General features: G+C 50.8%; 1 protein-coding gene across 2 annotated transcripts; it reads right to left on the bottom strand.

Annotated features, from left to right (window-relative positions):
* On the bottom strand, positions 1-22,886 carry CCDC124 (coiled-coil domain containing 124). Of its 2 annotated transcripts, XM_042861941.2 has the most exons (6): positions 22,685-22,815; positions 21,602-21,752; positions 19,301-19,472; positions 4,880-5,066; positions 4,294-4,408; positions 1-2,491 (listed from the first exon to the last, which is right to left on the bottom strand). In XM_042861941.2, exons 3-6 carry the CDS (start codon positions 19,457-19,459, stop codon positions 2,287-2,289), a joined length of 666 nt encoding a protein of 221 aa, XP_042717875.1. In that variant the 5' UTR covers positions 19,460-19,472; positions 21,602-21,752; positions 22,685-22,815; the 3' UTR covers positions 1-2,286. The 2 variants fall into 2 exon arrangements, with proteins under 2 accessions (XP_042717875.1, XP_065434595.1); XM_065578523.1 differs by lacking the exon at positions 21,602-21,752 and having other exon boundaries at positions 22,685-22,886.
* Positions 22,887-25,478: the final 2,592 nt, after the last annotated feature.

The following is a 25,478-nucleotide window of genomic DNA, read 5'->3' as shown; positions in this document are numbered from 1 at the left end:
CATGATTCAAAGGCTTTATTTCTTCCATAGTTTACAGGTTGGGATTTCCATTTTTAATATTAGATTAAAACAAAAATAGGAGCTTTTCACACTAAAAGGAGGGAAAGACGCAATCTTGTATTTCTCCCGGTCCTTGTGCCAGCTGGATTTCTTTGAACTCTTGGGGATAGTGGAAGGGGCAGGACGGTTTGGGTCATCCTCTGTTTCTGAAGCAAGTCTGAGTAGGGTGTGAAGAGGGCAAAGGTTGATGTGAAGAATACCTGGCTGGATATGAAGCCAAAGCAAGACGTGAGCCGCATCGAAAAGGGTTTTCAATGCAAACCCAACTGTCTCACCGAGCTCCAACCAGAGCTACCACAGTGCACGAGCAGCCACTTCAAATGCAACAGCAAGTGGGCACGGTTAGGCCACCCCTAATCAGTGCAGTGGGTGGGGAGCTTCGTCTCTGTGTTTACTGCCATTAAAGGAAACCCCCACCCCTGCGGTCTGGCAACGAGGGACTCCACAAAAAACCTCCCCACCTCTTCCTACTGCAGTGGAGGCCAGCCCTAAACCTGACCTGTGGAGTCAGATTTCCATCCACGGCAGGCACAGGTTTACCCAAAGAAGTTTGGGGAGGCTGCCTACAGGCTAGTGCTTTGGGGTAGGGGGCGATGGAAGTCAGGGTTATGAGCTGGCTCACGGAGCAGCTTTACAAAGAATGCCAGCGCCAGCGGAGCACGGTCTCCTCGTTCACCCAGCTAGCGGGTTAGGATTAAATGCCAGATGACAGTAGCCTAGGCCTGACATGGCAGAGACGTTGCACAGGTGAGGGGCTAGAGTTGATTGCAATCCTAGAACCTAAGCACAAAGTCAGGGTGATGGCCTCGGACCTACCTCGGTAGGTTTTAATTTCAGAAGGAGGGGGTTAGAGCACAGGGTGGCAGGACGGGGGGGGGAGGTAAGCATTGTATGTGTAATGTGAGGGCTAGAATTCCATGTTAGCCCCTTGGTGCTGGGCTGCTGGTGTTCCCAGGAGCACTGCAGGGCTCGCAGGGGAATTCGCAGCCTGGTGTTTCATGGTGGATATTTGATTCCCTAGCTCCAATCGTGCAGAAGGGAGAGGGTTAGGACTATTCACAAAACACAATGGCACTGCTGATTGGGCCAGCGAGCCGCGTTTAAAGGGCTGGGGCAACGCAGAGCAGGGTGTCGAACTGCTGCCTTCACGCAGAAGGTGGGAGAAAGTCATTGTGACCCCTTGCGTTAGTTGCCGTGGTACAAGATCCACATTCCCCTTGCGAGGGGCAAAACGCACCCCAGGCGCCAGCCTGCTCTTCCTGCGGAGCGTTCTCTGAAGTCCCGTTCTGATCTCCCGCTGCGAAGCCCTAGGATTCCCGCACACGGGCCGTGGGGAAAGCTGCGTGGAGAAGCGATAGCACCTTACATGCTGCACGGATCCTTTGCTTTTCCCTTGGAGATGGAAGGGAGGGCAGAGAACGACAAGTGGCTGCACTGGAAGAGTTCCCACTAATCCTGTCCACAGCCTCGACTCCACTTCCCCCCGCGCTGGGTCACTGACTGACACCGAGGGAACAGCAACAGGCAGGATAGTGGCCTAGCACTTAGGGTTAAACCCACTCCTAGCCCATTACCTCCTCCCAGAACCACCTAGTGCTGCTCGACCTGCCTTCTTCACCCTGTTCTCTTGCCACGGGGCACCAGCTCTGCATTGCAAAGGTGGTCTTAGGGCAGCTCCAGCAGAGACAGGGATAAAAAGAGGACACTTCAGTTCGAATGGGGGTTAAACGTGGTGCGAGGCAGTTCAGGTGTCTAGACAGTCATGGAGGGCAATGGGAGTGCCCCATTTGGTACAATACTCTCCGCGCTCCAGGGTGGGCAGGAGTGACCTTTCTAAACTGACGACCACGATTTTAAAAGTTAAAGATCGAGTTAATCCATCTGGGTTGCGTGGGCCCAGCTGCCCAAGGATATAAAAAAAGGGGCTGCTCTGGAGAGGTCTGTGTGCAACGGACAGTTTCAGAACATCTGCAGCGGGCAAGGCTCCAGCCAAGATCAGGGAGCCAGGCTCCCTGGGGCGCCCCGAGAAGAGCTGCACGCATCTGTTTGGATCAGGAAGCCTCACGTTTAATTAGGAGTCCAACAAGAGGGCACAAAAGAGATGGAGCGGGGGTGGGGGAATAAATGAAGCAAGGTTCCTTGGGTGGCTTGGTTTTCTTACGTGTTTGAAGGAAGCCCTAGGTCTCAGCCCTGGCCTCGGGGGAATGGGCTGGCTTCTTTCCAGTTCTATTTTTGGCTGTTGTAGGTCATGTGCCTCTGGTTCATTGGGTTGTCTGGGGACTTCATCCACTCCTTCTTGAGGAGCTGCTTGAGCTGGGAGAGGCGCATGTTGGGGTTCTCCTGCTTCAGGCGTGGCAGGTTGATCTCTTCAAATGTGGCAAAGGCGGCTTTCATCCGGCGCTCTGGGTGACGGTCCAGGTCGTCAGCAACACTGTTGGGAGAAGAATATTGGAAATAAGAACCTCGGTCGCTTCTAGCTGGCGCCAGCTCAGCCCAGGCCCTTGGGAAGAACCCTATCCCGGTCAGAGGCTGGGCTAGATCATTGGCCAGTTCCAGTTCTAACCACGGCATCTAGGGCTGAGTGTCCTTAGCAGTGACAGTGTCTGGAGGATGCTTCAGTCAGAAGAGTGGTGCTGGAAAGGCACATGCCAGCTCTGCTCCCCAGGCATCTCCAGTCTGCCCACTCAGACACCCCAGCTCTCACCCCTGCGCAGAACAGTAGATAGCGCACCGGGAAAGCCTCCCGCATCGAACAGGAGGGTTGGCAGAGTTCAGGAGGACACTGGAAGCAGAAAGAGGACAGCTGGCTTTTCTGATCCCAGGGGAGTTTCAAAAGGAGGCCTTAGCCCCATTTGTAAATGCAGCAAACCAAATACCTCCAAGGACAAACAGAAAAAGCAATGATGCTCCCCCTTCGTTATTCTGACTGACTGTGTGTGACGTTACCTGTTTAAAATACGACTATATAGACCGTTGTTGCAACCACTGTTATATATCTGCAGCAAATCTTGTCGAGTGAGGTGTCTATGAAAAGGTTATGATTGGCTGGTTATGATTATGCTATCTGTATGCATGTATCATTTTTGTATGTGACATTATAAGTATTGGCGCTATACCTGGATTTCAAATGTTGGCTCCTGGGGTACCGCCCAGAAGGTAGCGCCCAGCACATCTTGGAGGGACTATTCAAATGGAGTGGCCCATCGAAAGAACATTTAACAGACAACGGACCATGGGAGACGCCCATCTCCACTTAATGAAATTTCCTGCTGTGAGTAGGCAAAATGCATGGACATGGGACTTGCCCACGTGACTCCAAACTCCATCTTGCAGGTGTAATTTTCCACAGTAAGAACAACGGGATGCCCTCCACAGGGCACAAAGCTATAAAAGGCCCTGGAAACATCTCCACTGTCTTCAATCCTGCTTCTTACCTCTAGAGGAACTTTGCTACAAACCGCAGCTCTGAACAAAGGACGAAGGACCCATCCAAGCTGTGGATGTACTCCAGAGACTTGACTTAAGCCAGCAGTTAATTCCATCACCGCTACAAGCCTGAACCAAGAACTTTCCCATTACTGGATGTAATTGATTTCATTTCACCAATTTTAACTCTCACCTTTTTCCTCTCGCTTTTTATAAATAAACCTTTAGATTTTAGATACTAAAGGATTGGCATCAGCGTGATTTTTGGATAAGATCTACGTTCTATATTGACTTGGGTGTGTGGCTGGTCCTTTGGGATCAGAAGAACCTATTATTTGATAAGACTGGTTGTAAAGCACCATTCATCTCTGAACCCAGTGCTATTGGTGGCAACAAGAACTGGAATACCTGAGGAAACTGCCTCTCTGTTTTCTTGTTAGCCAGTGTGGTGAAACAGGAGTTTATTTTGTGGCTGTTTGGTATATCTTATCAAAGAATAACCACCAGTTTTGGGTTGCGTTTGCCCCATTTCTCAGCAGTTCGTCCTGAATTTGGCATCCTCAGTGGTGACCCACTACCTGCTTTCAGGAAGTTTCGCTTTTTAGGCAGGGATTAGAGGCTGTGCAGCAGGAGGCTGATGGACTTGCCTTGTTCTTGCTGCATCAGAGGTGGATAGCTACATTTTTTAAGTGGTAAAAACACCCAAAGGTGCCTGGGCTGCCACCTCCAGGGCAGGGCTGCTTCTGGGGAATCTCGAAGGAAACCAGTCCCTTCCAAGGGAAGCACTGTGAAGCTATGGCCAAATACCTGAGGACTGCAATGGCATCTTCAATGGTTCTGGCTTCCACCGTGCCTTCCTCCAACACTCTTCTGTTGATGTTTTCCTCCAAGGGAACATCCAGGTGGCTCTTCTGCTTCTCCACTGGAATAGGAAGGGAAAAAAAATTCAGCTCGCAGCTAGATGAAGCCTTTGAGAGGTACGGACACGCCGGGGCAGGAGTATTCATTTGGCTGGCACTCGGAAGAAGGCCAATACCTGAAGCCTTAAACAAGTCTGGTGTCCAGAGTGACACAACAGCAACTTAGAGGGAAATGCTAGTTTAGCCTCCTAGGATTGGAACCTCTCCTCTCTCTCTGGGGCTTGGAGATACTGGGACCAGTTAAGACACAGCAGCTAGGAGAACCTAGCAGGGATGCAACAAGGGTGCATCATTGGGACATGGGAAGTCGGGGTTCTCTAGTCCTCAGGACATCTTGCACTTTGCCAAAGACAGACAGATGTGGCTTGCTCTCTGGGGAGCTCACGGGGCCTGAGCAGCCTGCCTGTGAGGCATACCAAACCCTTGTGCTAGTAGGGGACATTCAGTGGTATAACGATGGGGAAGCAGCAAACCTTCATCTCCGTTCTCCTTCTGTTGCTGGTCTTTCCGGATGGTCTCTTCAATCTGAGCCCTGGTGATCTTGCCTGGGGTGATTGGTTTCGGTAACTTCCCTTTCAGCTTCGCATCTTCCTCTTCCAGCAGGCGCTGCATCTCCTTCTTGCGCTCCAGCTGCTCCAGACGGCGCTTCTCCCTCTCCTCCTGGAAGGGAGAGACAATGTGAGGTCACTTCCTGCCCCAGGCCTCTTGTCCCACAATGCCCACTTCAACTATCAAATCAGCCACTTTATAGCAACTTAGGATCACAGGAGACAGATGGAAGAGACTCATTTTGATTCAGTCAAGTCCACCCTCCTGCTAGGGTCGGAGGGTAAATGACTTGTATGGAGATGGGCATCTAGCTTCTTCATAATCTCAGCCCACCTGCTCTCCCTGCCCCTCACCTCCAATATCATACACCAGAGCCACCAATCATGGACAATTGAGTCATCTTCCCAGAACCTCTTCCACTCAGAGCAAGATGCTCAAGAACAGCTTTAGAGCGAAGCCAGAACATGAGCGAGACTTGGTAGCTCTGCTACTACATGCAGGAACATGAGAGATCCCTTGTTTATATCCAGAGACCCCCTAGTTGCTAGGGCAGCATGCCATAAGCACACGCTGCATTTGGAGGAGGAACACCAGGCCGAAGGAGATTGGCGCCGGTCTGCATTTAGGACAAGTAATAAAACATGGGAACACAAAGGTACCCAGCCTTTCCACTCGAGAGATGATTACAATAGTGCATCACCCCCAGTGCAAGGGACCGGAGGGGAGGGGTGTTAAGGCATCTCTTTATCACACTGCTGCTTTTATGTTTGCTCAGTAACCTTTTAGTTTCAAACTCTGGTCTCCCATCAACTTCTGCTAAATCACCATAACAACGACCCCTGCTGGCTGCCCAGGAGGAACAGAGTTCATTCAGCCCATCCAGTCATGAGAATAAGGGGACATGCAACATGGGCTGGCACATGGGGTCCCCACCAGTGTTTGCAGCAGAGTTCACTGAAGCCCTGCTAGACTCATATTCTAGGCCCCTTCCCCAGGCTACCTCACAAAAAGTGGGCCAGGAATTTTGCCTATCATGCTGGGATTTCAAAGCCCATCTCAAAATAGTAATTAGATGAGGTAATTTCACACTCCCCGTGCGATTGCCAATTCCCCCCCCCCCCACCTTCATCTGTAATCGTGTACTGGTTCACTGTGATGTCAGCGTGGTGAAATATAACCCGTCAATGGAGGAGAGAGATGCCGACCAAGACTGTTAACAATCAGGATAAGTTTTCCCACTGTTAATTTTAATAAGAGTGAAAGGGTCAAAGTTTGAAAGTTCAGAAGTCCTGACATTCAGATCAAAAGGCTGAGCAGTTTCTCGGCGTTCTCCTTTTTTAAGAGAGAATAAAAAGGCTAATCTGAATCTCTAAACTGAAGCAATTATTGTAGTCCTTAAGCAAGAAACACTGCCAATTTCACTCAAGACACTGAACCTCCGTTTTGCTGGCGAAGGCGCCGCTAGGAGACAATAGGGCAATTAGATACTAAGACTTTAGCAGCTTTTGAGTTTTATCTTCATAGTGGAGTCAAAGCCCCAGAGAGTTTCACAGTCAACAGCACCGTCATTCTGTCCAGCTGGATTTTGTCTGCCAGGGTCACAAAGCGACTCCACTCCCAAATAGCAGCCCCGTACTTCGGTTAGTTCCGTGGCCACTCTTAATTATGGGTCTCATCCATTATTCACGGGGACGGTACAGCTAACTAATCATGGGTTTTGCTCTGAAAGGCAGCTGCGGAGCAGAACAACTGAAGCAGTAATGCACCCTGCCTTGTTCACTGTGTTTAAGGAGTATGGGATTATGTATGCCCACTTTCGAGACTGTAAAGAAGGCTGGGTTTTAGAGCTACTTTGGAAAAACAATTTTCATTAAGCCATTCCTCAGCTTGGGAACGTAAGGAGCTTCAGATCAGACAGACAGCAATATAAAATGTGCCCCAGGAGCCACCGTATCAGTCTGATGCAATACAGATAAGCCTTTCAATCCAGGCTGGGAAGTAGCCTACTAGCATACCTCAGATTTAGAGCAGCTCCGATCCAGGATGGAAAAAAGCCACTATGGGGATGAAGTTTATTACAATTGGCAGGCTGCAAATTCTTGCTCACTAAGTGCTTTGTTCCGATGCCTTTGGAGATGACATGACGTTGTTCTAGCATTTGGCTCAGCCAGTCCTGGCCTGTCCCAGCATGAGTCACCTCATAACACATTAAGTAGGTTCCCTGGCTCCCACAAGAGCTGGAGGAGCCCACTTGCTTTACATTGCCTCTCTCCATTCAGTTTCTTGATCTTATTTGATCAACCGCCTTAGATGAGCAGGTTCCTCAGACTCCATTAAAGAGGATAGAGCGTCACAGATAGAAGGGTCTTTCCAGGTCATTTGCATTAATGCTTTAAGTCAGGGGTAGGCAACCTATGGCACATGTGCCAAAGGCGGCACGCGAGTGGCACTCACACTGCCTGGGTCCTGGCCACCGGTCCGGGGTCTCTGCATTTTAATTTAATTTTAAATGAAGCTTCTTAAACATTTTTAAAACCTTGTTTACTTTACAACAATAGTTTAGTTCTATATTATAGACTTATAGAAAGAGACCGTCTAAAAACATTAAAATGTAATACTGGCACGCGAAACCTTAAATCAGAGTGACTAAATGAAGACTCGGCACACCACTTCTGAAAGGTTGCCGACCCCTGCTTTAAGTTCAGGGTGAACAACCAAAACCAAAAGCCATTCATCGTTTTTCACTGGCTCTGATGCAAGGACAGATTCACCCATCAGCATTTAGCCCATTAACAGATGGCAGAATGAAATCCAGCTCTCCTGGTACCGCACCACCGCAGAGTGGACACGGCTAAGAAGGGCTGTGGCAGTAGGTGTGTCACAAAGGTACTATTTCTGCTGTCACTACACTTCGTTCTCTCTGCCCCGATACTGCCCTTTCCTCTGCAAGCTCAAATCTCTTCAATTCTTGCCTGCTCTCGCGCAAGTCCCATTCAACACACCCTCCTGTAGGGGATTTTCCCTGCCCAAACCCCTGTATTTCTGGGCAGCTAGAAGAATTCACTGCAGGGCTGCTTTATGGGGGTTTGTGTGGGTTTTTTTTTTTTTAAAGCTTTAAAAATCTTGTTAAGCAACTTCTGACTTTAATAGCAGAAGGTTTTCCTACAAGTACCAACTGCTTACTACGAAGCTGAAGCCTGGCCCTGCCACAACGGAGGATTTTAAAGCCCTCATTACAAATTCAGATTACGCTAGGAGGAGTCTATTACACATTGATGTTCTCCGCCGTAGGAGATCTTACTTGCAGTTGGATTTAAAAGCCCCCACATATGGTCACCGTTAAACACAAGTGGAGCTCTCCATCCTGAAACAGCAGTTTGTCGGTGAACCACAGCGTATCCAAAGCCACGCTTCCAGGCCACAGCTGTGAGAACTGACAGCGTTGGGCTGCATCCAGCAGCCCTCATCCTGCTTCGCTACAGCTGCCGTTTCTTTGTCAAATCCACAAGCAATCTGGCACTTTCTCTAATTGCAGGGAACAGTTCTGATGAGCAGGTCCCGTATGAAATGCATCTCTCAACCCCCCCGTCCTGGTGCTTGTGTCTCTCTCAACAAGGCAGCCTGGAGGCAAGGGGGGGCAAAAAGGGATGGTTTACCCCAGGCCCTCCATTTGAGAGGGCCTCAAACCCCGTGACAGGTGGGGGTCACAGCACCACTCACTGAAATTTGGCCCCATGGCCCCTCCACCATGACAGAGGGGCTGCGGGGCCAAACCTGAGTGGTACTGCTACCCTATGTGCCGGATTGCAATGCCACTCACTGAAGTTTTCCCCCACAGCACTTCCTAAGCCTAGCTGAGCAAGTAACCACAGACAGAAGTCTCCCTTTAACTCACTGCTCCTGCATCTTTCCACTTCTCCGGGGTAAGGCAGCTCTGTTAGACAGCTGACTCACACTGGGAGTCCTGAGTAGCCTGCTAGAATCTGTTTCAAACGGTTCACAGCCTTCCATTCACTTTTAAAAGGTTAGTGTATCTGGAGAAACCACGAAGAGGAGAGATTCATCCCGGTATTTGCTCTGAATAAAGAAGAGCCACACATACTCCCCATTTGACACAGATTTGCTGAGCATGAAATAGACCGACTCCGGCAGTGCTGCAATTCCATTTCATGCGCTTGCTAATAAAAGAGCGACAGACGTTTGCTCCTCTTAAAGCTAACTGGGCAGGGCTGCAGATACAGCAATGGTATCACGAGAGACAGCAGACTCTAGTGGCACGCCCGCTTAAGAGGTGATGCAACTTGTGTTTGTTCTTTCCTAGCTCTTCATTGCACATGCACCAGCTCCAAGGTCTCTCAACAATATTTTCACGCAGAGGCTCGGGGAGCATAGCCTGGTCAGACGCACGCCTCATCGAGGCGAAGGTCCAAGAGCATGGATTAGGGTTGGCAGAACCGTTGCCGGAGCCACCTCGAACACTACGTCACGTACCAAGAAGGGACAGGTGGGTCCATGGCAGGACAACGCAGGTTATATACAACAGTCGTCAGTGGCAGCCTTAGCCCTGTGCGCTCTCTGCCGCCTGCCTAAACGACCACTCAAGGGTTCCCTCTGCTCCCCGTCAATGTCACATCTTCGGAACCACCGTGTTACAGTGCCACCACAGGCAGAAGAAATCACTGACCACAACAGCTACCTGAGAGCGTGCGTAAGTAATGTAATTAGACCTAGAGTGAACACAGGAGAACCAGCAGAGTATTCAGGATACTGGTGTTGTGTGTCTAGAACACGGATTACTGTAAAGCGAAACTATTCTCAGACCGCTTTGTCCTCTCTCTGATGCGCAAGTGTGACTGAACAAGGTAACCAAAAGAAATCCCTGGCACAGTAAGCACCTTTGCGATACTACCAGCCTGGCTGTAGGTATGAATAATTCAAGAGGCAGATAAGGAGCGGATATACAAGTGCTAATGAGCTGAGGGAGGGAACCCCGACATTTCAGGACAGAAACATTATTTGTAGTTAGAGAAAATGTATATTTTATTCCCTTTGCTAGTAGGGTAACTTGTTCTACAAGACAGCTAGCTCTGACACGGGTTTCTACACTGCGACTCCACTGGTCTCTCTGCATTCCTATATTCCTTTTCAAAATAGGATCCTCGAGTAATAAGCGGCCCGCTTCATTTTACAGGATGGGGAAACTGAGGCAGAGAAGGGAAGCAACTTGTGCTCTCTTCCCTCCAGCTCATGCTGCAAGTTAGTAGCTAAGTGGACAGACCCCAGGAATCCCGACTCCTAGTTCCTTGCTCTGACCACTAGCCAACACTACTCCCTGCTCTCTAATGTTTACAACTGAGAGGCTCCACTTCCAGAAAGTAATCAAGCCCAAATCATTACTAATTTGTCACAAGGCATGCAAAATATACACGATCAGCACTTGGCTTTCCACCCTGCTCTGGGCCTTTAGTAGGGTTCAAAGCTGGAAGACCCTGTTGCAGCGCCGGGAAGTCTGCAGCAACAGCAGTGACATCAGGAATTGAATCACGGGTGGCCGAGTAATAAGGCTTGCGGGCACATGAGGACCAGCGTTTAACCAATTCACAGCAAGTTCCTGAGTGTACAAATGTCAATTTCCTTAATGGGCTGACAGCGCAGAGGTCAGTCGTTCAGGGGAAGGAGCCTTTATGGAAGAGGTCTCTACAGATTGGCAACAGCTGAAATTCCATGCCAAGAATGAGTGTTTAAATAGTTATGGGGCTGTCTCATTTCCACTGAGGGGGCTTTTCTTACATTAGAGACAATGTACAATTTATATTTCTGTTTTGGACTCACAGGAGCTCCTTAAGAAAGGAATTTAAATACTTCATCCGGTTGAGCCAGAAGTAACTCCTAGTTGTGTGTATCACCGCAATGAATCAGCATGAGTGCTCTAATGAAAGGGACATTCCAGTTTTTACAAGTGAAACATACAAGCAAAGCAAGCAGCCAGCTGGAAGAGAAACCCCCAACAACATCAGAGTCAAGAGGGCACAGGAAAGGAAAATTTCCTTGGCCGGACATTCCGCTCACACGCCTTTCTAGCGATTCAAAATAAAATTTCCAGCCTTGCAAAGAACTGGCCAAGCGAGAACCGACTCATTAACTTTCACAATGAATTCCCTCCTCCTAGATGGAGGGAGAAAGGTCACAGCCATGTGGCTCTGAGCAAATGGTCAAATGAAGTGGCTGTGCTCCCAATCAACCTCTTCGCGGGAGACTCGGAGGCACACCACAGAGATCTCTGCTGGAAGGGCAAAGTCGTTACTTCTCACAGAGCAGAGGAACTAGGCAATGCCAAGTCGGATACGGTCAGGAGAGGGGCGTATAAGCAAGCTGGAATAAGAATACGGAGCGTGCATATGGGCCTTTGAGGTTCTCCACGTCTGTCAGATTGATCAGCCCTCAAAACCCCCAACGTAGATCCATTTTACAGATGGGGGGAAAAACAGAGGCAAAGTCTCAGGACTTGACGGAAGTCACAGCAAGTCAGTGGCAAAGCTGGAATTAGCACTTAGGCCTGAGCCCAGATCTCCTAGTCCTCTTGCGTGCTTGCCACCAGACCCCACTCCCCCTTCATTTCTCACTCACCCCCAAGCTCAGTGCCGCTCCTGTAGCTGCAGCGAGCATCCGCCTCAGCACCCGGACGTGGGGCCTAATTACTCCATCTGTTTAACAGTCCATTTAACCAAAACTTGCCTGCCTGCGATAACACTACAGTATGAGGAGATCAGTGTACAGAGGGGCCAACCTGTACCCCAAGCTTCAGACTAATATGACCAGGAGCGTCAGAGGAGTCAGATGCCAGCAGAGCTTTGGGAGACATCTGTACCCTTCTAACACATGACTGTATCCATCACTGGAAAGAGGTCTTAAATGCACAGACCTTTAATTTGCTGGCTCTCACAATAAGCCTGTTCTCTTTGAAAGGAGGTGGCCACGGATTCCCTCCATTCCAACTGGGGTGCAGAAGCGAACGGGAGAGACCTCCTGAAGCCTGACATTTGAAGAGGCCTGCGAAGCAGAGAGAGAAGTGGAGGGACACAGCGTGGTACTTCCACTTCCAGACACGCGCTGTGGAGGGAGAGTGTAAAAGGGATTCCAGGCAGCTGGCTGCATAGGTCACCCATGGCAGGGAATGGCTTTCCTGGCACTCCAAAGCGGCCTTTAGCTGAAGCACAGCGTGAAGCGGCCAGTAAGTGGAAGATCAGTCAAAACACTATTTGAATCCCTTTAAACGGCCCCTCCCCTTGCCGGGAGGACAGCTATCACACCCGGAGGAATTCTGCACCGAAAAATGAAAAGTTCCGCACACAATATTTTAAAAGTCTGAAAAATTCTGCCTATTTTATTTCTCAAAACAACACAATATAATCACGCCAGTTTCAATTACTCTGGTAATTTATTATTGCAAAATACCTGTCAACAAGTGTCTAACAATACAGACAACAAAAGAGATTCCCCCAGGAGCAGTGAGTTAAAGAAACCCCTACTACAACCCAGTTCCTGATTCCGTTATGCTTTCGTTGGGCGTCTCAGTCTGGGTAGGTCACATGCCAACTGGGCACATCTTAGGGGACAATTTTGCCCCTCTGGTCTTCTAGTTGATTCTCATTTTTTCACCCTGCCCCTGTAGGGTTACCATATGTCAAGTTCGCAAATAGAGGACAGTGCCGGAGGAATGAAGACAGGTGTGCGTGTGTACTGGCATGGAGTATTTTGGGGGTTCTGGAGCACCCCACCAGCCCAGACATACGCACCCTCTTTCCCCAGAGCCCAGTAGCAGGCTCCACTCCACCTAGGAGGAGTGGGTAGGGGTAGTCTGGCCAGTCTCCAAAGGACACTCCCACCCAGCAGAGAGGACACCCCCGTGAGGGTACCGATAGACCGGCTCACAGCCAAGATCTTTTTCCCCATTAGAACAGTGCATGGTTCTCCCAAGATGGCACAGGACCACAGCTGAGTTTCCTACACACAGCCAGCTTTAATCATATCTGCAATGAGGGCTGGAGCAGCCCACCATTTGGCTAAGCACAGAGCAGATTTCAAAGATCTCCAGGATGTCTGAGTAGCATCTTCCTCCAACAGGGGAAGGAGAAGCTTTCTTGCTACCATTTCTATCCCCACTCAACAGTGGTGCAGCATTGCCATGTGTTATCCTCCACCTCAGAAGCAGCCGCATTTTTGCGGTGCTGGATGTACCAAGTTGTAAATGAGATTAATGCAAGACCACCACTTAGTGCTCATTTTCCCTTCTGCCGTGTCTCCATACCTCCAAGCATAATTTTATTTGCAGAACATTTTCTCTCAAGAGATGTATTTAAAAAAAACCTCTGAATCTGGACAGCATTTTGAATATTCGCTTTGTGCTTTCAGCAAATGCAACATTATGAGTGTCACAGGAGCCTTAGACATTTAGTCAATTTGCCGACTCTTCCCCGAATACTTGGTAGATCTGTTCAGAGCTCCCTGCAGACTCACCTCACCCCTTGCTTCAGCATTCAAGGGTATTCCACAGCCAGACTGCACTTTAGTTAATTGCAAGAGGAAAAACACATGACACTTTAGCAGGGCGGGGCTAAGGTAATGCACTGAGGCAACAGGCTGGCTTTTAGATGAGGAGGCTTGTGCTGGGGGCAGGGGAGAGCGAGGAGGGGGACGAAAGAGAGGCGTAGAACAGACATGTTTTACCTGGTTGGTCTACATTTACACCCCAACCTTGCATAATGGGCCTTTCCATTTCCGGCCTTCTGATCGGGAATGGCAGGGTACGGAGCCAGGTCAAGATTGAAAGGCACAGGACAGAGCGGTGTTTAGGGGGTAAGGGCACTACCACAATCTATACTATGGACAATTGCACGTGCAGGCTCCCTTGCGCCTGGCCATGGTGAGACAAACTGCACCCCAAGGGCTTCAATCTGAAATGGACACAACAAAAGACAGGAAGGGATGCAGAGACAGGACTTGCCCAAGGTCATACAGCAGGGCAGCCGCAGAGTGGAACAGAAACCAGGTGCAAATCCCAGTTCAGTGCCCTACCCACTGGGCCCTGCCGCCTGGGTCTAGTTTGTACGATTTGCCCCTCATGCATGAGCACAAAAGCCAGACTCCCCTATGGCGAGTGACAAGAAGTGGTCTGTTGCTAGAAATACTGGAGACTAGAAATCGATGCCTGATGTTAGCTCAGACACTCCGTTATGCAGCAAAGCCAGGATATATATACACTGTTCTCCATTAGCAGAGATCATCTCAAAACGCTGTAGGTTTAAAGACACAGCAAGACAAATGCCACAGGTGAGTCATCCAATGACAGGCACCAGCCGATCAGTCAAGCCTTGATGTTGCCTTTTAGACATTAAACTTCCTAATGACCAGATATTAAGGTGCCGCCATACGGGCGGTGTCTATAGTGCTTAAACGAGCCCACCAAATCGTTTTGTGCAGAGAGTCACTGAACCCTGAAATGACTCAGAGAGGCAGCAGCTTGAGGAAAATAGCACGCTACATCCTAATTCACAACACAAGGGTTTTGGGGGTCAGCATCTGCCAGGGACAGGAGGGAGAAGGGGCGTTTTAAAAACCAAAAACCCAACACACCCTGCAGCATTCTATCCCCACGGCTGTCATTCATTCTTTCTAGCCGAGGAAGTTTGTTATTGTGCAGGAAATCAGGAGGTAATGGGTCTTTGTGCCAGCCCCATGCAGTAATACATTACTGCCACCACCTGGACAGATTTGGGGAGAGCCGTTTTGGTCCTGAATGAAGAAGATGCTAAGGGCATGTCCACACTGCAACGCCCCCCCTCCCCCAGGGCTGGCCCGAGTCAGCTGACTGGAGCTAGAACACTGCAGTGTAGACATTCGGAGCCTGAGCCCTGAGACCCCAGGAGGGGGGAGAGTCCCAGAGCCCAGGCTCCAGCCCAAGCCCGAATGTCTACACTGCAATTGTATAGCCCCACAGCCTGAGTGAGCTGCCCCAGGCCAGCCGGGGGTGTTTTACTGCAATGTAGACTTACCGTTAGAGACGGTCCCCCTACACGCACTGTAACTGAGAGCAGCACAAGTCCCTCTTGCACCGAGGGAGGCTATTCCCCTGCTAGATACCATCCTTTGGCACATCCCGTCCAAACACGTTTGATTGATTCTTGAGTCATATTTGGGCACCTGCCTTCCTAAAATCAGAGTCCATATAAATTCTCGGTTTTACCCCAATCCTGCCCAGACAATTCAGTCATTAACTGCTGACGGTTATTCAGCGACACATACAAAGCTTTGCCAGCAAAACTATGTCATCGGGGCACGATTCCTCCCCCCCGCCCAACAAAGCCAGGCCAGAAAAAGCCCCAGCGTAGACAGTTATAGCGGCAAAAGAGGCTTTTTGCCCAGCTAGCGGACCCTGTTTGGGGCACGGGAGGAGTTATACCAGCAATGGAACTCTTGCCTTTATACGCTGCATCACCACGAGGGAGACGGACGGTTTAGCTCGATGAACACATCGGGGCGGTCAAACTTACTGACTCTCTGAGCCACATACGATAATCTTCATCGCCTCAAGAGCCGGGCGCACCTGCCGGGGCTTGGCAGGGTTGAGTCCCGCCAGAAGCCCCGAGCTCTCCTCCCCACCAGTCTATTAGGCGGAAAGGGGGGGGCCCCTCCCAGAGCCACACTTTAACCGTTCAAGAGCCGCTGTTTGGCCACCCCTGGAATAGATCTATACCGGCGAAGCGTTTCAGGAGTACACCAGGCCAAAGAGAGAGATGGTCTCAGTCCAGCTCCTAGTGGACAGGTCTCCACACAGCCACAATAAGAGAGAGGAAGGAGGCCTTGTGGTGAAGGCACTGGACAGGGACTCCAGAAATGTAGGTTCTGTTTCCAGCTGCACCACGGATTTCATGGGACATTTCCAGAGTCCCCAAGAGTAAGGCAGCGAGAGGAGGGCAAAGTATCCATCAAAGGCCACTGAGTAAACTGCAAAGACATGACATTTTAGTGGAGCATGCCCAGGCCTTGAAATCGAGGGGTCTGTTTTATGTGCAGTGACTGCAAACTACAACCCCGGTGCATAGCGAAAACTACCCCATGTCCCCATGTGCGACGGATAATCTTAAAGCTGCAGCAGAATGCTGCAGTTGTGGAAAGTGCACGGTCTACTCTCCCTAAGGAGAGACAGAAGGTCGACGCCGCCACAAATTTCAGATGCTCATGGAGCCAGGCGTTAGTTTAGATTTTTCACAACTGATTAGCGGCTTCCTAAGACTGCGGCCTGGGCAGCATCTTCAGGCTATGCTTGCACATATTAAGATGTGACGCAGATCGCGATTAAATTAAGCTCAGCAAAGAGACGTTTCGAAGGGTGAAGGAAAGGAGACAAAAGAGGAGAGGGGGGAAAATGCCAAGAGACTCCAATATTACATTTTCTCTAACGCGCTCTCAGCTCAGCTGAGGAAGATCGCATCTCATGGCCACGTCCTCAGTCAAAGTACATTAGCAGCATTAAGACTTCAGAGGGAAGCTGAACCAAGCGGCTCGCTAAGCTAGGATTACTTCAGTAACAATTTTCTGTCTGCAGAGACAGAAAAAGCAAACTACACATGCCGAGTGCAGCCAACGCCCCCAGGTTTGAGAAGGTCAAACAATTCCTTGCTAACATTTTCTTTACGGGAAAAAAAAAAAAAGTGTTTATAGACAGGCACCTCAAGCCTCTTGCTCCATGAAACACATGGGGCTTATTTCTCATTCTGACGCCCAATGTGCAGCATGCCATGGAAGACAGCAGGAAAGAGACCAGAGATGAACCGATGGGCATTAAAGAGCAAAAGCGGATATCTCCAGATCAGAGACACTAGAAATGGAAATTCACTCTTAGGTATTCCTACAGCAGCCAGCCACTGGTCCTAGCACCCCCAACCTGATCAGACAAGGACTCTGCCACCCAGTCTGCTGTGCATACTCTAACCCAGCACGGATCTGCGCCAACCCTCACTCTCATGATCACAACGGCCCACGCTGCATGATGAGTTGAACAGGAAGCTGGCTGTGGTGGACCACCACAGCAGCTCATCAGGTCGCAAGAGGAAGCCTAGAACACCAACCATTTAGTCCATCTCCCTCGGCAATGGGGGACTGTTCCCTTCACTTGGTTTTCCCAGTACTTTGCTTCAGCCAAGACGGCAGAAACAGAGGCCCCAGCTGAGCCACTTTGCAATTCAGTAACTTAGAATCACCATCCCAGTGATGAGCTTGTGCTGCACGTTGGATGCAACTTAAATAGAGCCACTGGCTCAATGACCTTCTGCTTTATTGCCTACCCACTGCAATGCTCCCCACACCTGGTTATGGCCTGATCTCAGGGTAAACACAACTGCGAGGCTCTACGCCACTAGGCAGCAATGGCTGGCCAGGAGAGAGTTTGGCACCGCATGCAGGCATGCTACTGAAGCACGAAGGGTGCCAGACGGCCACCTGCCATGCTGCAAGACACCAGGCCTTTCACTGGCCGAAGTGATGGCCAGGCATAAACACCCCTTTGGGCGCTAACTCAGAAAGACAGTTGAGCTACCCCCCTGGGACGGCACACCTAGAAATCGGTCTCTGCGCTGGCATCCCAGCCAAGAGCGACGTTTTCCAATACTGCTATTTTGGGGGGGTGGAGGTGGTGAAGAGGGGATTTTTAAACTAGGTCGGAAAAAGCATCAGGATGCCATAAAAACAAGTTTTTCAATCAGTGAGTTAAGAGCCACAGAAGAGACTTAACCCATTTGTGTGGCTATTTTCTCGTAACTCTGATTCCTATGGGACTTGTTGAACAGGCTTGATGAAGCCCTGGCTGGGATGATTTAGTCGGGAATTGGGCCTGCTTTGAGCAGGGGGTTGGACTAGATACCTCCTGAGGTCCCTTCCAACCCTGAGATTCTATGATCGGCCATTTCAGCTGAAAGCAAAATTAAAACAGCAAAACCCCAAATCTTAAAAAAAAAAAAAAAAAAAAAAAGATGCTTTTGAAAAAAATGTATCCAGGGTTCCTAAATGAACAAGAGTACTCTAGTTTTTTGCAACAATGGTGAAGCTGTAACATGTACTTTGCAATGGAGAGGCCAAAATACATTATTCCAAGGGAGCATAAAGGCCTTTAATGTTTTTGTTTATGTAAATGAATGGGCAAACTAGAGCAGAGATCAGACCAGCCCCATATATTCAGTACACCCGCTTAGCTTCCATTGATGGAGTTTACAGTGAGAGCAGACCTACACACATTTCATTTCCAGGACTCCAACAGAACTCCCTGGGCTAGGAAAGGATATCAACAGGGTAACCAAATCCTGTTTTAGAAAAGCAAGTTCTACTAGCAGTTAATGGTGGCAATTAAGTTTCTAGGAAACCCATGGAAGTAGTAAGATGTGCACTTGCTTGTGTATGGCTTGCATGGGGATTGTGAGAACTTCATAGCTTCAAACTGACACGGTAGGTCAAATAAAAATGTTACTGGAATGGGAGGGAAACTTACCTGACCTACAACATACAACACAACCTTCAAGTCTGAACGGTCCAGGAGTTAACATTGAACTGTTCCACCCATTGAACAGCTAAATGATTTACATACAGAGCACAGTAAGTGGATTAGAATCTAATTGGGAAAACTCCTCTTTCCCAAAAAACCAATGTTACAAAGGTGTGAAATAGGCAAGAAAAAAAGTCATGTGCAATCATAACAACGGCCGGACTGAGTCAGACCAAAGGTCCATCTAGCCCAGTATCCTGTCTTCTGACAGTGGCTAATGCCAGGTGCCCCAGAGGGAATGAACAGAACAGGTGATCATCCAGTGATCCACCCCCCGTCGCCCATTCCCAGCTTCTAGCAAACAGAAGCTATCCTTTGTGGATTATATATTTCTTTGATTTGCAGGAGATGGACAAAAGATTAGGGCCCATGTAGTCCAGGCTCCTGCAGGACTGTTCCCTATACCAGGTTCTTCTGCACTTTACCCAATTCAGTTTAAATTATTCCAATGGGGCGCTCACCATTTCCCTGAGGGAGCAGCTCTATCATCTAACACAGCTTTGAGTTGTGCATTAACATTCATCTCCTCAGTACATTCTGCTTCTGTTCGTTCCTAGGGTAGCACTGAGCTCTAGCTACCGTTCCTGAAAGAGTCCAGGACAGTGCTTCTGGCACCAATGGTAGCCTTGGAACAGAAGAACAGGAGCAGCCCCTGCAAGGGAAGTTGGGGTTCCCAGGTGTGAATGCAAGGACTTGCCACAAGGCTCCCTTACACACACATTCCCTCCCACCACACCACCCATCCATTTACCTTCCTCTGTTCCTTCCTCAGGACGTGTTTGTCCTCATCCTTCCAGAAGGCATCTTCCAGCTCCTGCTGCCGCTTGGCATCGGCTGCTGCCTTCGCCTCGGCTTTCCTTGCGCGGGCAGCAGCCGACTTGGTGTTCTCGCCCTGGAACTTCTTGGGCATCCCTCAGGGTGCACTGCGGAGAAGAGGGGGAAAAAGCATTGCCAGAGTGCTTGCCTGGGCCCTGGGTTCAGGTGCCTGACAGACAGGGTCAGCTCTGATCCCAAATCCCATCGAGGAAGTTTCTTTTTCCAGCTGTGGCTGTCTATGCTAAGAGCCTAGGCTGGTAGAGCTCCCTAGCAGAGATGCAGCCTGCATTGACTGATGGAGTGTCTGTCAGCGTAGGAACACCGGCTTAGCTACATCGGCAGCAGCCTATCGACTGAGCTGCAGCCACACTGGGGGGTTTGTCAGCACAGCCATGTTGGTCAGGGGGGTGGGGTTTTTCACACCCCAGAATAACGTAGCTATGCTGACAGAACTTCTAAGTGTAGACCAAGTCTGAGCCAAACTGCTTCGAAATCACAGAGAGGCCAGACTGGTGTCGGACAGCAGAACTGAGAGCCAAGAACTCAACTTCTAACCCCAGTTCTCCCCCACCACTGTAAAGTGGGGACAAGCACCCATACTAACTTGCTCACAGGGATGCTGCAAGGGCTAGTTAAGATTTGTAAAGTGCTTAGAAAATGAAAAGTGCAACATGTATGTCAAACATTAGTGTGGCTTGATCTGTGGAGAAACCGCCGCATAGAATATTTAGTTTCCGTCACAATTTAGATTTAAGACCGACAGACTGGCCTTATTCCTGTCCGCTAAGCCACCCAACTTACATAAAAAAAACCAAAACAGTCTGCTATGATTGCAAAATGAAATTCTAGCTTTCCTTAGAGACTTTGACCCTTACAGAGAAAATTCAATTATCCAACAAAGCCAAAGGTCTGGAAAAACAAAGATTTTTTTGTCATGTAAGCAGTTGTTACTGCACTAGAGGTCCTGTTTGTGCATTCTGAAGAAAACCAGTATTTCCTCTCTTAGAGCAAACTACAACCTCCAAAATACAACAAAAGGATTGAGTCTAGCCCTTCACTCAGATACGACTGACAGACACAGTGCATCCACGCCTGCGTACGTGCACATAGCCGCTGGTGACTATTAAGCATCTGTGCTGAGGATTCTCCCTATTAGTCACTCACAGAGGAAAAGGCGTGACAGCTTTCCTGTTCTACAAGAATTCATAAGTGGAAGCAAAGCAAGAGACCTTCTGATTCAATAATAGCACAGCTAGTGCACATGGTCTGCATTTTAACACAAGCCTCTTTACCATTTTGGGATGTAGAGCAGACAGAAGGAGCAATTGCTTCATCCTACACATTCTCCCTCCTACCCCACTGCATTGTGGTTTTTCTCATAGCCTTTAAAGAACTTAGGTCTGCCACTGGCAATGTTCATTATATCATCTTGCCTTCCACGTCATAAGTCAACATTAACCTCAAAGCTTTTATTAAATTGCCTCAAGTGATTTTAACAGGATTCCACAAAAGTGAGATTATGGGACAAAGGAAAGTTACGAAAGCCCACAAGTGTCTTTCCTGTCCTGGACCCCTGTTCCTCTATCAGAACATCTCAAACACATTCACAAATCACAGATCATCTAGCTTTGTACACAAGTTAAAATAGGAATACAAGGCATATAAACAAAATCCCAAGAAAGCCACCATTCCTGTATAAGCCTGTTTTCCTCTTCTCCCCCCTCCCCCCCCAGACCCCAACTTAACTTCTTGTCACTATCATATCTAATTTAAAGATGAAACTCCTTAGGTCAGGGACCCTGGCTTATGTTAAAACAACCATCACACGCACACACAGGCCTCATCTTCACTAGAATAAAAGAGGTTTTTAAAGTCATGATAGATAACACATTAAAACTCTACAGAAGACAAGTTGTATTTTAACATGTGTTAGCTGGTAGGGGGTGAACCCTAGGGGGAACACTTTAACTCAAAGTTTAAACACATGTTAAGGCACACTATCATGACTACACCATGTCAGAAGCATGTTGCCCAACATATTTAACATCACAATTTAAATTTCACTCTAGGCAAGACAATGGTATTTTGTCAGTTACAGCGTCAGTTGATACAAGCCTTGTCAGAATTTATATACATTTGCCAAGTAAAGATTCAGCAGACAGAATGACTTGTGTGCTGCAAAGCGTTCTTTAGAAAAACAGGGTACGAGCATACAGAGAGGTGTGAAGCCAGTTACCTGGTCATCATTTATGAAGCGCTTCCTGTTTTCCAAAGCACTGTGCAAACATTTAACTGGCATAAAGTAAACACGCGCGGGCAGTGGAACTAAAACCAGGGCTTGAGGAGATATTATCGGAGTCTTCTCAGAAAGCAGAAGCAAAGACGCTCTAAAGATTTAATGAGCCCAGGTTGGTCCTGCCTGAACTGAAGAGGACACCACCTGAGCAGGGAGAGCTGAGACTGTGCACCAGCCCCAGGGCAGGCCTGACAAACCCAGCATCCCTAGAGTCATTTGGGGGTGGGAAGACCTCTGAGTCACATGGCTCTTGATGGGGGTCAACTCCCACCCCCCCTCCCGCTCAAAGCACAGACTGCTTTGAAAGAATGGTTACAAGGAACCCAGCCCAGGCCAGGCCCACGCTGGAGTAGGCCTAGCCCCCCATCCCACCCCTTGTGCCCCACACCAGATACCCCCAGCTCTAATACACTGAACCCCCAAACCCAGCCAGCCAACTGTGCTTCCCATCCCCCCAAACCCACCCCCCAGCTGCCCCCCACATCCTGACACTCAGCTCCCCCTTCAAACCTCCCTCCCACCTCCACCCCACAGAATGGACCCTGCCCCCCACCCTGGAGTGGGGGCCCCGCCCCCCAGGCTCCCCCAACATCCTGACACCCAGCTCCCCCCCACCTCTTTCAAACCTTCCCTCCCACCTCCACCCCACAGAATGGAACCTGCGCCCTGCCCCCCACCCCGGAGTGGGGGCCCCGGCCCCCAGGCCCCCCCAACATCCTGACACCCAGCTCCCCCCCCGTCTCTTTCAAACCTTCCCTCCCACCTCCACCCCACAGAATGGACCCTGCCCCCCACCCCGGAGTGGGGGCCCCGCCCCCCAGACTCCCCCAACATCCTGACACCCAGCTCCCCCCTCCCCATCTCTTTCAAACCTTCCCTCCCACCTCCGCCCCACAGAATTGCGCTCTCCCCGGTCCAAGCCCGGGGGAGGGGGGTAACCCCCATGGGTCCACAACCCCCCGTGACCAGGGAGCCCGGGGGAAGCGGGGCCCGGGTCAGCGGCTCCCCGCTCCCTGCTCTGACCTGCTGCCGGCTCCGGCTGTCGCTCGCTTTGCCCGTCACGGGGCGCCTTATCCCTGCCTGAGGGGAGGGGTAGTGGCCGGGCCCCTGCCGCCGTGAACGGTGGGGTTGGGGGAAGGGAGCACGGACGCCTGGGGAGGGGGAGGCGGAGGCGAAGGCCCGTGGGTGGGGCCCGGTTGGGTCCTTCCACCCCTTGGGTCCTTCCACGCCCGCGACGCGCTCCCGGGCGGGCGCCATCTTTGTGCGGGGCACTCTGTCGTCCCCCTTCTCTCGCCCGCTCACCCCTTGAAAGTGTTGTGCGGGGGAACGCGACCAGCAGCCCGATCGTAGGCGGCTGCCGAGGAGCGGCTAATGGGGAAAGACCCCGTTCCATAACCCTCCTCCTCTTGCCCCGCACAAAGATGGTGGACTCCTCCCTACGTCATCACTGTGCTGCCCCGCACCAAGATGGCCGCCGCCGGCTGCCCATTACTGGCATAGCGGCTGCGCCCCCCCCGCGGTTCTCTCTGGACGTGTCTCGCCCCGCCCCGCCCCGTCGCCATGGAGATGGAGATGGAGCTCCTTCCACACTAGCTTGGCCGGCCCGAGGGGGAGCCCGGCCCCGGAGCAGGACAACAGGGCGAAGGGGGAGTGTTGAGCCCGGATCCGCGGGCCGAGCGAGAGGCCTGGAGGGGCGGCTGCGCCTGGATCGCACAGCCACCGAGCCCATCCATCGCTGGGACCGAGAGACGGACCCCTCCCCCCCCCCGGTCTGCCGTGCGCCCCCTTCCCCCTCCCTGGTATTCCGTGCACCCCCCATCCCCCCCGTCTGCCGTGCACCCCCCATTCCCCCCCCTGCCGTGCAGCCCCTTCCCCCACCCTGGTATTCCGTGCACCCCCCTGTCCCCCCCCGGTCTGCTGTGTACCCCCCTTCCCCCACCCTGGTATTCCGTGCACCCCCCTTTCCCCCCCCCCACAGGCTGCCGTGCAGCCCCTTCCCCCACCCTGGTATTCTGTGCACCCCCCATCCCCCCCCCGGTCTGCCGTGCGCCCCCTTCCCCCACCCTGGTATTCCGTGCATCCCCCATTCCCCCCCCCCCGGGCTGTCGTGTACCCCCCATTCCCCCTCCATCTGCTGTGCGCCCCCTTCCCCCACCCTGGTATTCCATATATCCCCCATTCCCCCCAGTCTGCCGTGTACCCCCCATCCCCCACCCTGGTATTCCATACAATAGCAGCCTAGATGTTCAGACCCAGGACCTCAGAGCCTGGGCTCCAGCCTGACCTTGAACGTCTACACTGTCATTTTATAGAGCCCCATGAGCCCGAGTCAGCTCACCTGGGCCAGCCGTGCCCGTGCCGCAGGTCTTTTATCGCAGTGTAGACGTCCCCCCAGACAGCCCCTCTCAAGCTGGGATTCCCCCTTAAAACCCTCTTTTTAAAATGTCAGACTTGTTTGTTCATGGGATGATAAAAGCTGAGTTTGCACCTTGGTCAGTTTCCTTCCCCTCCCACGCCTCTTTGAGGAACTTTCAAGAGTTGTGAAGATGCAAGTACTGTAGATCTGGGTAACATTGATGAGATCAGGTGACTTTGGGTTCCATTTGCTCTCATGTGATCTTAGGAAAGGAAAAAAATATGTCAAGGGTCGGTCGGTCAGTCGGTTCCTGGCTTGACAGACATCTGTTCAAGCTTTTGCCTCCCACCGCACCAAAAGCAACCTTTTCTTTTGCCCATGTAAAATGAAGAATCTCTTGATAAACTGCCCTGGGGTCTGCCGCATCCCAAGCCCAAGGCAGGCGAGGCGTGCAACAATGTGGTTAAACTGTACTGGGGAGGAGACGCTGGTATGGACGTTGAGTGAGAGCAGTTATGGGAGCTGATTTCCGTCCCTACCTGTGGAACGTTCGTTCCATCTGTGCACCAAATGGAGGATTGCTCTGTGTCATGCATGAGCCCAGGCGAAGCCGCGATTGCTGCGACCTCCCTCCCTATTCTTTCGTATGTCCATGAACCTTGCCTCAGATTCTGAATTCCAGCTCCTCTTCTCTGCCACCTGCCCTCCCACTGAAGCACTGCTCACTAAGGAGGAGGTGCATGGTGGCTGCTGCCCCTTGGTTATCATCACCAGCCAGATGCACAGAACGCTTTGTGTCATAGACCCTGCTCTGCAGTAAGATGGATCAGGAAGAGGAGAGGCTGGGAGGGAAAACGAGTCTCCCTGGCCAGCTGACTGGAGGTGAAGGCAAAAGGCATCAGGCACTGGGTTAGGGTAGAGCTGGGCGTGGGGGATAGCCAGAGACTAGGCAGTCGGAATACAACCAGCCCCGGACAGCTACAGGAGTCTCTCAAACAGCTGTTTATACAGGGTTCCCCTATATGCTCCTGGCAAGCCTGCTTGAGCCTTCACATCCCCAGCCCTGCCACATTACTGCATCTGTGTGAAATTAAATCAGGCTGTTAACCCCGTGCTTGCTGGAAAAGCAAGGGCTAGGGCTTCTGGTTCAAAAGTGGATTCCACTCACCTGCCCTCTAAGCTGACCTGGAGACTTGACCAGCAGAGATGGGGAGGTCTCTGGACTCCAGCCTACAGGGGATGAGAAGCGAATGGGAGTTACTCAAGTGGGGCAAATGCAGGCCCCTGTTTGTCACAGGAAGCACACCGGTCGTCTTAGGTCAAGAGCTGGGAGCCTGTTTGTGACTCCCAGGGCTGGCTTGTCGAAGGGAAAGGCCCTGTTTGTCTCTGTGCTAAATGAGCTGCTAAACTGTTCATAATAACAACAACAAACACCTGCCCCCCTCCTGAATCAGCCCCAAG

The sequence above is a fragment of the Chrysemys picta genome, chromosome 25 (assembly GCF_011386835.1).
Source record: "Chrysemys picta bellii isolate R12L10 chromosome 25, ASM1138683v2, whole genome shotgun sequence".
NCBI lineage: Eukaryota > Metazoa > Chordata > Testudines > Emydidae > Chrysemys > Chrysemys picta.
The sequence above is the reverse complement of the archived record's forward strand: the minus strand, read 5'-3'. Positions and strand labels throughout refer to the sequence as shown.